Below are 14,301 nucleotides of genomic sequence, written 5' to 3' on the forward strand. Positions count from 1 at the left end.
CAATTTGTACTTTAAGTCCCTCTATCAACTCATCAGCACTGAACTCTCCTTTCTGCTCCCATTGTTATATCCATCTTCATCTTCTCATCACCATTTTGAAAGAATTGTCTTGTGAGGGCAAACTAGGTTTGACAAGGCTGAAAGAGAACTTAGTTCTGAGTCCAACACAGCTCACCGCTGATTTCCCAGCAAGATCCGATCTCAAATATACAATACATCCCAATACATTATCAACCTGTGTGTGACTTTATGCATAGAAGATACACTATTTATTTGAACACAAAAACATCATTTTCCTTCTATTTGTGGTTAAAAAGTGCTGTCCAACACAGAATCTAAAACATTTACAAATTCATCTTGCTGCAAAGCTAACAGAAGTAATACAATTAGACAATTGAGAGGCTCTAATCCAAATAATTTCCACGTGTGTGTACAGTAGAGGAAAGGCCTTATGAACTCCAGACCAGCAGTTCTAAAAGAGTTAATAAAACCACCAAAATGACAAAAATACAAGAAAGTCAGTATTTGTACTGTGTTTCAACACATTAAAAAAAAAGTCTCGCTTCATCATGGCATAGTATTTAAATCTATACAAAAAGCAAAGGGTTTGGAATTGAGCTTTTCTACCTGTGTAGACCTCTGCCTCCGAGGGGTCCTCCACTCGTTTATGCTGGATGATGTAGTCAGAAACTTTGCAGCCAATCAGAGGCTCCACATCCATCCATTCCAGGGCCACCATTGTGCTTGAGGGCTCCAGGTAAGGGGCTAGGCGCAAACTAATGAATCAACACGGAGAAGACAAGGTCTAAGATGTGGAAATGAGATAAATATTAACAATGAGATCAAAAGGCGTCCACAACTGTTTGTTGTCCTCGTCTGGAATTTCAAATTAAACTCTGTGTGTGTGTGTGTGTGTGTGTGTGTGTGTGTGTGTGTGTGTGTGTGTGTGTGTGCGTGCATGTGCCCAGTGCCTAGAATATTGGGCACATGCACTCATTATTTTGTCCGTCACCCCTCTGCATATATTGGACAACAAGATGGCAAACAGCTGCTTTGAACAAAACAGCATTCCGATGCCACCTGTTCTCCAGCAGTGTTCCTTGTGCAGTTTTTCCTCTTTAATCCCTCAAAAGAGATAAAAGAACAACATTTCCATTTTTTCTGCCCTCCAGCTGTGTCTGTGACACTGACTGAGAGAGGTAGGTTATCCCTCTTCATAAAAAAGCATGCAGCTCTGTTTCATCCTCATAGACAATAATGATAAGTACTGCAGGTTTTTGCTGGCATTACACTCCGTCACTGGCCAGAGTTGGAGTTTGGCTGCTGCAGCGACTCTTCACTGGCCCCTTCCAGTGCCAGCAGGCATGGGCCCAGGGTAAGCCTGACCAAAACTCTTCCTCTCCAATTCCACAACCACAATCCACAAACAAAACAATACCAAAACCACCATAAGCGTCTCAAACTACTTGTGCAATACTTACGCAGCATAATCTAAGTCTCAAGTATCAATGCGTTTGTCCCAAATACCAGTATTTCTGGTAAAGTATTGCTGAAGAGTTCAGACCAATCTCATCATATGGTCCATTTAGTAGCTGTTCTGGCTCTGTTTCTGTTTTCACTCATATCACATGATCTTTATCAGCAGATGGAGTTTTCCCAGTTTTCATGGAATTGTTAGACGTTCAAATTTCCAATTTTTATTGAGCGCTTACAGAACTTCTTGTCCATGTTGCTGAGGTTCAATGTTCATTCTTGACCCCTGAAACAGTATGTAATGTATAACTTTGTATTGAAGCCCACAGGAACAATGTGGGGGCTGAGGCCATTTTGACATAGTGGCCACAGTCAGTACTGGAAGATAATGTGACGCACACTGGCCCACAAAGACTTCTTTCCATGCACTATCCTTACATCTGAGTGTTACAAACACCCTGAACTGACAAATCACGATTTGATTTATTTGGTCCAATAAACCCTTAAAGTCACAAGAAGCCGAATCAGCAGTTTATTCTCATGCCATTCATGTGTGGCATAGCAGGAAGCCAGCCGGCTCATCAAGAGGAAGTCTGAAATGCTTTCGCTCTCAGAGGATTCTAGTGCTCTGACTATACTGTAATTATGATATAATATGAGCGGCTCAGTGTGGTCTGTGGTTTCTCACATTTAGATATCCATCCTAAAAATGCATCTTATAGCTAAAAGCTGTTTTAAACAATACACATTCATTATATCCACCTGTCTGTTGGAGTGCGTCCAATTGATGGGCCACACTTGTCCGAATGCGACTGCCATCTAACCTCGTAAGTAAGATATGTGTTTATTTCACCTTGTGATGACATTATCACTGACACTGCTATACCAAACAATGACAAGGTGAAACAAGTTCAAAAGCACGTGCACTCTCATCTTTGGTGTTATTTGAATGCAGACAAGAGTGGAGATTTAAAATTTAATTGGTCTAGCATCAACAATTTTGACAAACTGGCTTGTATCTCTGTCAAAGAAAACAAGAGTTAGACAAAACTATAAATCTGTTTATAGTTGGGAATGTGGAAAGAATCACTTTGGTTGCAAATGTCATTAGGACTTGGACCCCAGAATCCTCTCTTGCAGCTACACTATATTTCATCCTTGTTAATTAAGCTTTTATTGTTATGCTAGAGTGGTGCCAATAAATGTTGCCCTTCATTCATTGTGGAACACAATATACTAATAAGCATAATTTATTTTCATTCTTTAATTAATTGCTTTCATTGTAGCTTTATCCTTATTCTAAAAGTTCTCAGGGCAACAATAGCTGAGGTGGATGACTCACAAAAGCCTCGAAGATATTATTAGGACACCTTGAATGAGAGCATGTTCTTTTCAGAAGGGTGTAAGGGCCGACTGACAGCTATTAGAACTTTGGGGACTGTGCTTGTGTCTACAACTTTTTTAAGTGCCCCAGGAGTCAGCAGAGACAGGTATGTGTATATGTGTGTGCATGTCCACGTGCATATGTGAGCGTGCCTGTGGTGCATCGGTGCATGCATCCATGAAATCTCTCTTGTGCATGAATTCCTAGGTGTCATGGTGTCACCTCACACTTACATTGGCTGCCTGAGGGGGCTGCAGTTAGGCAGGCCGTCTTTGCTGAAGGCACTCAGGTCACAGCGACACCAGTTATCAATGACATCGCCCTTTCCAGCACACCAGTATGAGCTCATTGTGGCGCTCTTGAAGGCCTGTAAAGGGTAACAGGTGAGAGAAATGCAATTATCTCTTGGAACATGCGCTTCCTGTCCATCTATGCTTACCCCACCCCCATCTCAGCCCACCTTTTCCACCAGTGCCCTCCACATCCCAGAACACACACAGGCACACATCCTTGTACTTCTATCCATATGATGACTCTCATTGGACTATATTAATTTTCTTTTTTCCTGTCAACTAAAATTAACCATCAACACTAGCATATTAACCTCAGCCTTAACTTAATAGCCCTTTGATGAAGTGAGGACTGGCCAAAATGCCCTCACTTTGCAACAATGTCCTCTCTCTGAAGGTCTAGAACTCACAATGGGTTCTCACAAAGACAGAAGTACAGGTACACATGCACACACGCACACACCCACACACAGAGTGACCTTTTCATACCCACCGTTCCCAATTACCGGAAGGCAGGAACATCTCACTAACATCGACAAGCTTACGCTGCGATATCATAGATGCACTGTGACTTTTATGATGGAGGTGTGAAGGCTGTGACACTCCCCACCTCCTCCATTCTAAGCGTATGTTTGTGTGTGCGCGTGTGTGTTTCTGTCGTTGGTGCTGTCGGTCGGTCTGTGAAGGGGGATGGTGGGGGGGATGCTAGGAGATGACATCATCTCCTAACATCTCCTTGTGCTGCTTCATTAACGGGCGAAAGAAAAATCAAAGGCAGAAGCTCAGTCATCCTCTAAAAGGCAGCAAAATGCCAATATAACCGTCAGAGCAATAAAGTATAATGTCAGGGCTTTCCCTAAAGCCACAGGCATGATAGAGAGTGAGTTCAACGGAGTTCGCAAGCACTCTGGCTCCCCCTGTCATACTATGGATCAATGGAGCACTCCGTTATTTATGTGCTCTAACTGGTTGGCAGTGCTGCCTCATGCAGACAACTTTGGAGATGTACTTGATCATGGTCACAAAAATAGGACACTGGAAGCATGCGGAAACATTATCACTGGGTACCAGGCATCCAACAAAAAGCAAAGAGAAGCCACTCCTTTGTTCCAATGCACCATGACATTCACTTATCCGAAAGCAAAGGAACTGATGAGACCACACACATCTTTAAGACCACTGCACACGTGCAGTGTGCACACATGGGCACATGCGAACATGCACGCACAAACACACACTCCAATTAAAGATTGATTTCCACAGTTGGTTGTTTCATTTCATTGGAGAAATGCCAGGGAAGATTTCTGCAGTGTGTTGATTAGTGAAAGTGACATTTGAGATGACTTTGGGCATAGTCCTGACCAGAGAGACGGACAGCTTGGCCAAAAAAAGAGTCAGGGTATGCACTCTGAAGCTGATGTTAGCATTTCCACAACACTGCATTGTTAGCTGTAAAGGAGGCTCAACAGTCTTTCATGGGAACTGACTTCTTCCAATACCACTTGCCTTCACTCAGGGCAAAGGATCTTGAGAGTGAAAGTGAGCTAAATGAGCAGTGGAGTAACAAAAAGTAAAAAATAAAAAAAAGGAGAATGAGGCTGAAGAGATCAATGGACATACGGCAATAAAAAATCAACAAGATGAACAAGGAAACAAAGTTGTGAAGAAAGGAGAGCCCCAAGTCTCAAAGCATTGCCCACCTGACTGTTGGGGCAGGATCAGGATCCTTCAGCAGTCAAGGCTTTCCCATTATTTAACCTCCAATACAAGGCCCTCAAAATGAGCATGCTGAATGAGCAGTTATTATAGGGGGTAGGCAACACTGTAATCCATGGCCATATAATAACCCCCTGGAAAACCAAAAAGGGGAAAAAGGTAATTACATTTCTCCCCCCTTGCCTGAACCCATGTGGCTAACTGCTGCCAGAAAACAACAGCAGCAGGGGTCTTGCCACCTCATGCCAATGGGAAGCAGGCCACAGACAGAGGCAACAAGAAAAACCTGGATTCAAGGTCTATGCACGCACACAGACTAGACAAATATGAGAAATGAGAAATGACCTCCGCTGCTAGGGGCAAAAGAGAGAAAGACCACAGGACCGCCATGCGTTTACCACCACCAAATTCCTAGAAAAACCCCATATGGGTCTGTGCGCTTGATTGCATGGCTGCACATGTGAAAAATAGACAAAGCGATTACCGCCGTGTTTATGTTTGAAGAGTAATGCAAGCCAGTCTCCACTGGGTAAACAGGGAATCTAATTGTGGTTTAGAGAATGAGGTGGGGGTTGGGTGGGGGGCACAGGAGGTAAAACAGAGATGAGGATTTAGAGAAATGCAAGAAAAAGTGATCGTTCGCTAATACATGTAAAGCGATAATATGTCAAGTGTGTGGCGGTGAAGACAGCAATATGTCCTGCTGGTGCAAGTAAAAAAAGAAAAGGCTTGGGTCAGTAAGGAAAATCCTTCAGTGAGATGAACAGGCACACTAAAAGGCCCAGGAGAGAGTACTTATGTGTTCAATGCAGTTACTAGATAAGTATGGTGGAGGATACCCTATACTGTATTGATTAACCACAGATCATGCATTTCCCAGAACGCTATAGATCCATACATATTCTGCGTAGGCCACATAAGGGTGAGAAACAAACCTTGTCCATTATGCTTCATATTAGAAAAGCAAGTGTTTTGACAAAGACGGTCCTGTCTGAGCCTTGACTGTAACAGTGTAAGACAGTTTTTGTGCAGTCATGACAGATTTGCTTTCAGGAACTGGTGATGCCCTTATGGTTACAATAACACATGGTTCTACCGTTTCACAAATATGCCACAATTCATCTCTATTGACCTTTATCGATACTGAACAAATAGAGCTGAAATGTAATCACCCCCAGCTTCGAACAGAAGACAAGATCGGCGAACAGCAAGGCCACTGAGCATCAGCAACAACTCCAACCGCAAATTCCAAGCCTTGACATCATTTAGACCCTGCAGACTCCATGGCACCAAAATACTATTTGGACCTTTCACTTTCGTAGAAGCCTGTCGTGACTTACAAGAAGGCAAGGAAGGCCATTGTGACCTCTTTAATGTATTAATCTGTTTGTCTAGTCTAAGCCGACCATATTACTGTCCGTCTTCAGAGGCTAATATACGAAAACACTGGCCAGCTGGCCCACAGTATTGATTTATAAGATGATCACCAGTGGTGGTAAAGACTCTCAGTCCGCACACACAGGACACCATCAATAGTGACCTAAGTGTGTGCATCTGTGTGTGGGTGTGTATGTGTGTGTGTACGCACACACTCGAATGCATTTATGTATCCTTTCCAATCATTCAGGGATAATGGTGTTAACAAAGGAACCAATAGGCTGGTTCTAGGAACCTTGTCAGAAGTACTACTTCCAGGAAATTGGACACTGGGGGCAGCTGGAGGGTTGGTTCACCCAGAGGTTGATGGGGGATTGCCATGTCACTGGAGAACCCTCAAACAGCAGGTATTGGTTTTTAGGTGTGCCAACTCAATCTGACGATACTCTAAGCTAACATGACCTTTTCAGCAAAGCAAACTGACTTATTTGTTAGTCTGCTCACTTATTATGTGTTACACAACAAGAAAGCCAGCAATAAAAAAAAAGCCAGCAGAGAAGGGGTATAAAAGAAAATGAAAATAAATAAAATTTGAGAAAACTTGAAAATTTCAGTGGAAACTAACGAGAAGACTGTTGGACATTACTCTCTATATGATTCATGGAATAATTATGGATGCAGCCTTAGAACATTCATCGTTAGAGGGCGGTGAGGTCTTTCTTTGTGGTTTATTTTCAGTGTGGTCAATTTGAATGTTCAGCTGTTTTGTCTGAGGCATAATGGACAAGTCTGTACTACAGCTGATGCAGTTAATGCTTTATGGACCAAATGCTGACCAGAACATACACTCACTTGCCAGTTTATTAGGAACACCTAACTGAAAGTAACACAGTCTAATACAGCAGCCCTACAATAAAACCTACCTTCAAGTTATAATGTTCAAAAGTTGGAAAATGCAGCTTGTGGTGCTGGTGAATTGTGCCATGTTACACTGGCACATGTTTCTATTATTTAGTCCACTCCAATTATAGCAATGGTGGTAGGCTAAATAACAGAAACACCTTTATGTATAATGTAATGCAGTTCATCAGCAATTAGTCACAATCAACACCTGAATCAGCACCTCAAGGGAGGATTTACTGCATTGGTTTCAGCTAGGTGTGCCGAATAAACTGGTAACTGAATGTAGCACTGGCCATGGAGGGTTTATAGGAATCTGTTTAATGTTCTATAGGAGCGTGCGCTCTCCTTGGTACTGAAGTGTTGTTCCTGGGATCTGAGCTTGATTTTTTTGTGTGTGTGTGTGTGTGTGTGTGTGCATTAGATCATGAGAGCTGCTGGACTGAGCTGTGTGGCAGACTATTGCTAGAGTTGGCAGCAACGTTCAGGATATGTTGCATTTTGAATTTCTGTTCAATTGCACTTGGGATCACAGGTAAGTTCAGTCCACTAATAACTGCATATTGGTTAAGAAGGTCCCCTAAAAGAGGGCTCCACCCACCCACCCATTGCAAACATACCTGTCATGCTCTTGTGTGCAATGCTGCTAACTCTTAAATTTTGGTGCAAATATGTTGTTGCTCCTTTGCTTCTGTGCCCCCTCCTGCCCCCAATGAAAATACTTGTGACAGGCCCCCGTGAGGGGCTGCAGCAGTGTGTCATGGTGAGAGCATGACAGCGGCCACTCTGCAAGATATAGAGCATTCTGACCCATTAGACTCACAACCAATTTGTTCAAAAGGTTTGCCATAATTCAGTCACAGCAACAGGACCTAGGACCACTGGCAAGCTCCACAGGCGTTAGCTTATTTATTTATCCACTGAGGTATTTTTCTCTGGCACTGAAACAGGGGAGTATCTGTGTGCGTGTGTGTATTTGCGTGCACACTCCAGGCCTGTAAGCAAGACCACCTTAGTCGAGTCCAAGCCAATTCCAAGACCGGTTCCAGTCGAATTCTAGTCAAGACCAGGTTTAAAGCAAGCCAAGCCCGACAACAGAGCAACTTGAGAATACCAAGACAAAGGGGGAGTAAACCTCAAACCTTTCCTTTCACATGCAAAACAAAATCATTACGTTTCTGACAGTGGAGTAAAGACAATGGACATGCAACTGATGAATGCATAAGGACGTCTAGAGGCAATTATCTACGCAGGTTTCTGCAGGTGGAAATCAGTTTGTATTGCTAGGTGGAGAATGAACCAGACAAAAATATTTCATTGAAAATATACATGTGTTATTTTTACAGAGACAGTTCAGCCAAATCTCACGTCTCCACTTTAGGATAAAAATAGAATAAAGGTGAATATTATTATACTTTACTTTATTAATTTATGTCTATTTGGGGTGAAATGTTACACTGGAAAATTTACACAGCAAGTCCCCATTACAAAACCCACATACCTCACTGTAAGCAGTTTTCACTGGAACGTCTTTCTCCCTATAGCAACAGTTGGACAGTGGAGGCAACTATAGAAAGTACGGAAATCTTAAAATCTGGACACTTTACAACTACCAGCATGGATAGATTAGTGAGACAATATGTTTTCTCTATTTGGGTACACCAAATAGAGAAAACATGTTTTGGGAAATTCTCAGGTAACTATCAAATCCTGACCGGGGGGATCAGTCTTCCAGGTATTATTTTCCCCAAATCCTTAACTAGTCACTGGTGATGTCAGTCCTGGGCACATTTACAAAGAAATACTTTATTCCCCCATTCCCCTCCTTCACAGAGCCACACAGAGCAAGCTAAGAAGAAGGGAGATACACCAGTGTACTATTTCTACCCTTTAATTCTGTTGGTTTTCAGTGCTGGTAGGGGTCTTTTAAAAGAAGGGGGTAATTTCACTTTGCAACAAAATCCTCCTCAGGCTTAATAATGAGGAGATTTATGTGAAAGGAACATGACATGTGCTGTCAAACAGTCGGGCTGGCAGGGAGAGGCCACTGAAAGATGCAGGTAGCCCAAAAAGGAGGGAGGAAGGGAGTCACAGAGAGAGTGACAGGTATATGTAAATATGATGGTGGGCATACACAGACACATGCATACAAATATGCATGCACATATAGGTATGACCTCAGTCTACCTAATCATAAGCGGGACGACTACGCCTCTATTCTGATTGCTTCCTCTTTTTTTTTTTTTTTAAAGAAACTCATCTCTGAGAAAGCCACTGCAACATGGCATCTGTCTTTCCCGATAGCCCCGTCCAAGTAGAAAGATCTCAAGCTAAAGCATGTGAGAAAGACACACTCACACACACAAAGACATACAGAGAGAACGAGCAGTTGTGTGTGTGTGTGTGTGTGTGTGTGTGTGTGTGTGGAGGGGCAGCTTGTCGTGTCGCTCGTCTCTAATGCAATATACGTATGCGCCTTTCAGACTAGCAGCAGCGGCTGCGGCCAGGAGAGGGGGAGACGGTGAGGAAAAAGAGGAGCGGAGTGATGGACTCCCCTCCCTCCCAAGAGGTCGATGACATCAATAAGAAGCTAATAATCCTGCCTCAAGCTACCTCAGAAGGGCTTGCCAGAGCGATCCACTGCAGTCTACCCCTTCTCCTCCTCCTCATACATCTCACTCCCTACATCCCCAGAAGACCACGGGTTGGGTAGGGGGAGAGAGAAGGATGGATAGCGAGGTGTTTGGAAGAGAGGGAAAAGAGACATTTTGCTCTTCCTCACGTTTAGCTATCGATGAGGCCCACTAGGGATCGTCTGCTATTGATTGTGCCTTCTTTTCTTCGGGGCTGTGGTGCTTGTTATGGGCGGCACGTACAGGGGTCTTTGTTGTGCGTGTGTGTGTGTGTGAGTTTGTGAGTGCATATATATTTATGTGTGTGTGTGTTTGTCTTTTTGCCTCTGGTATTGTTGTCGCCTGCAGTAATTTCAGAAGGTAAGGTAATTAGATGCTTGATTGGGGGGAGCGTGAACCAGTCTGCTCCCTATGGCGCGTGCATGCGTGTGTGTTGGGTGTGAGTCACCTGCAAACAGCTATCTGCGTTGGTTTACAGACGCAAAGAGAAGACACGTACCGGATATTAGGTAGCAAGACAATGTCAAGATGAAGCCCAAACAGAGCAAAAAGGGTAAACTAAATGTCAAGTGAAGCCAGAGCCCCCTCCTAAATTACCTTATGGAATAGAAATCTGATATGATTAACTTTCACTGCACAAAGACCCCAAGACTTTTCATACAGGATGAATCATAAACACAACATGCGGCCATTAAGATGATATTACATTCAGCTGTGTGTGCGTGTTCAGACACACACACACGCACACACACACGCACACACACACACACACACACATACATCTCATACATATACACATTGAGTTTCCCACAAGAGGAGAAAACCATGATGTCATCTTTTTTATGCCCTCTGTGTTACAGTGCTCATTTCCAGTGGTCAAAGTTAACCAACTAATGCCACCTAGAGGTGATTTGATGCAACTGCATCAGTTGAATGCTTCAGAGGACAATGGGATAACGCCACCACCACATGGTATGAGATTGTATGGAAGTAAAATATACTGAATAACAGACAAATGGCTCTTACACTTTCAGAATAGAATGCACATGGGCAGCACTATATGTTACTTTGCCTCCCATTTACAACAAACCTGTTTGCTGTACCTGGTGGTACAATTACGTGCAGACTTTTATGCAAAATTCGAAACAATAAATTGACAAAGCAAACAGTAAGTTTGCGTTTATGTGAATTAATGATTCGCGAAATGCCAGAATTGAAAGGCAATCCAGGCTTCAACGGTATTTTTTTTTTTTTTGTTGTTGCTTTTTTCTGCCAACTCCAGTGGGTATGGTGATGCATCACATCAACTGAGTTCATTCCCTTTGTCATTCTCTGGTTTTACAGTCACTTTCCCAGCCTCCTTTCTACACACACAAACACAGACACACACACACTTCCTTCCCCCATGCTGCTTTCTCACCTCTTTGGTGACGTTGTCTTGGACCAGGCTGTAGAGGGGCACCACGCGGCTGACTTCCAGCAGCACAGGGATGGGGGAAGGCTGCTCTCCACTCCTGCTGTTACTGGTCCGGCCTCTCCCTGACACTCCCCCCATCACGGCCTGGTGATGGCACAGGTGGCAGCCAGATGGACAACTGCCCTTCTCCTCGCAGCGGATCTCGACACCATTTACCATGTCGTCAGTCAACAGCTGGCTCTTCTGCAGTGCCGACAGGTAGCTGATGAAGGGGACCGACTTGAGCTCACGCCGCCCACCTCCGCCAACCCCCTGGTCTGTTGCCTCTGGAGGGGTAGGCAGGAGAGGAAGGGGAGGTATGGGTAATAGGTAGGAGGGGAGGTAAACAAAGTTAACAACAATAAATATTTACATTCATTTTAGGAAGAGAGAGAAAAAAACGTCTCTCTCACTTCCATATGTGGTCTGTCCTAATTGTAAAAACAACCCCTTCTTCCTAAATCTCTCATCTTTATGAAACAATATATTAATCATCACTTGGAGAAGCAAAGCACATTCACAGTCACTCACTTGTGCAGAGCATCCGCATCTGGATTTACTTTTACTTGCTGCCAAGGAAAAGAAGAAAAAACAACAACTAACCCCGTACTGTCATCAGCTCTTTTAGACAAAGGATGAATGGGAGGGAGGAGGGGTGTCGCTGGCTTCTTATCCTGAGCGTCAATTAGCACTATTTGATGTTCTCACTGGAGTTGTGGGGATTCTTTCTCATCATTTCCTCTTTTGGTGAGAAAACAACACACCACGCGGAAAGAGGAGGCAGCGACAGAACCCGGGGAGGAGTGCAGACAGGAGAGAATGCTACTTGGGTGTTTCACCTTGAGGACACATCAGGGCCACATGTTACAGTGGAGCAGCTCTGCCATCTGTGCTGATGTGGTACATGTGCTTTTTGTGTCTATTTGCTTTACAGGGGACGGAGGACACATACGTGAAGTTTCCAAATGAGCAATAAAGGATCCTTTCTAGTGACTAAAAAGTGTGTCCAAGTTGGAATAACTGGCTTATGAAGTGACACATGATGCATCATCAGTCAGTGCTACAAAATGTGGAAAAACCATATGTTTAAACACTGAATAGGTGTTATACTTACATGCTGGTTGCCAGAGTGCTGACCTACACCCTATGCAGTGATACATTTATTTTGTCCAAATGAAAAAAAAAAAAAACACCTAAGTGTTAGCTAACAGGCTAGACCAAACCAGCTGTTGCAACAAATCACCGCCATAAAAAAAAGCTAAATGTTGAAACCCTATAGACGATTTTTGAGGGATTACTTGGTTTATGAGTATATTTCCAATTCAAAAAAAGTTGGAATGCTGTGTAAAATATAAATACAACAGCATGTGATAATTTGTTAAGCCTTTTTGACTCAATTGAAAGCAGTAAAGAGATAATGTAGTTCACGTTTCACCTCATCAACTTCATTGATTTTTGTAAATATGTGCTTACTCTGAATTTCATGCCACGAACACATTTCAAATAAGCTGGGACAGAAGCAACCAAAGACTGGGAAAGTTGTGGGAAGCTTGAAAACCCATCTGTTTGGAACATTCAACAGGTAAACACGTTCATTGGTAACAGGTGATAGTATCATGATTGGGTATGAAAGGGACATCCTCGAAAGGATATGACTACATGGCCTCAGGAACACTTAGTAACACTGTTGCCGGTAAACACAGTCTGTTTGCAGATGATTGCATTCCGTTTTTATTTACGTTTTACTCAGCGTCCTAACTTTGAGTGAATCAGGGTTGTAAAATATATTGATATCAGCTTTGAAAATGACTGAAACTTCCAAATTCCCAGGAAAAACACTGAGGACATGACCCTGGTGTCCTCAGCTGTAGCTATGACCCCGCTGCGTGTGTTCGTGTGCAAGAGAGAATTGAGTCTGTACATACTTCTCTTCACTTTATGTATGTCTTTGCGGTTTACTCCCTGTGTACATCTGTAAGACTCTGGCGAGCAGTTGAAAGGGTGGGCGGTAACTTCATGTGCAACAGTATGTAAACAGGCTCAAGGGGTGGCCCAAGAGCCCAATTATATGCATTTCTTGAGGCGGCACAGACGGAGAAAAGAGCTGCTGAAACGAGCTCTCACATTAAATCCCAGCAGCTCAGGTTGGCTGTGGGTAACCAGTCGTATTCCCTCTCACCCCCTTTACCTCATTTCACCCCAGCATACAGTTGTTTACATCTATGTACACAAATGCGTTTTATGATCGGTTTGGCACTGATGTGGAGAAAATAAAACACAGTCGAGGTAATGTGGTTGTCAGAGCTAGCTGACATTAATAGTTCACAGGCAGGGGTGGAAAGTAACTACGCACATTTATCCAAGTGCTGCACTCCAAGTAAGATTTTCAGTATTTCCATTTTCTGCAACTTTATACTACTACTCCATTACAATCCAGAAGCAAATATTGAGTTTTTTTTACTCCACTACATTTATTTGATAACTTTACTTATGAGTTACTTTCCAGACTCAGATTACAAAACATGATTAAGAAATAAATTCAGAAGCGATAGGTATAAAATATATATAATTATATTAAAAACAGCCCCACATTTACCAGCTGCAAAACTTTTGGTACTTTAAGGATATACTGATGCTGATTTTAAATGCATGACTTGTAACATAATATTACTGCACAGTGATATTGCTACTTCTACTTTCTGCTATTCTTTGTTTACTTTTGGAGTATCACAACTTCTTCAGCTGTCCTTATTGTAAATGTTGCTTTGAGACTGGTAACAAACAACTGTAACATATAATTTCCATCTGGGATCACTAAAGTACTTTGTCTCAGTGTCTGTTTATTTGTGTTTGTGCAATGTACAGTGTCAGTGACGTTTGACCAACGGCGACACCCTTCACAAGGACAGATTAAAGTGGACCACATGTATTTTGGTACAGCTAAAGGAGTGGCCCGTCATTTCGCCTTGTTATAAACTATGACATCTGTTTGCTGTGTGGAATGAATGTGACGCTTATGCAACACTTGCCTGTCATCAAACAGAGCAAGGAGATAAATGAAGAGCATTTTCT

At 42.9% G+C, this 14,301-nt stretch overlaps 1 protein-coding gene across 1 annotated transcript in view; it reads right to left on the reverse strand.

Moving 5' to 3' along the window:
* The window catches only part of astn2 (astrotactin 2), a 259,439-nt gene that overhangs the window by 36,307 nt on the left and 208,831 nt on the right, over positions 1-14,301 (reverse strand). Inside the window, exons 17-19 of the mRNA XM_076757943.1 lie at positions 11,194-11,516; positions 3,091-3,224; positions 628-776 (exon numbers count right to left, since the gene is read on the reverse strand). Of these exons, the coding sequence (XP_076614058.1) occupies positions 628-776; positions 3,091-3,224; positions 11,194-11,516 (606 nt within the window). The remainder of the gene's footprint in view (positions 1-627; positions 777-3,090; positions 3,225-11,193; positions 11,517-14,301) is intronic.

This window comes from Chaetodon auriga, chromosome 19 (genome assembly GCF_051107435.1).
Source record: "Chaetodon auriga isolate fChaAug3 chromosome 19, fChaAug3.hap1, whole genome shotgun sequence".
Lineage (NCBI taxonomy): Eukaryota > Metazoa > Chordata > Actinopteri > Chaetodontiformes > Chaetodontidae > Chaetodon > Chaetodon auriga.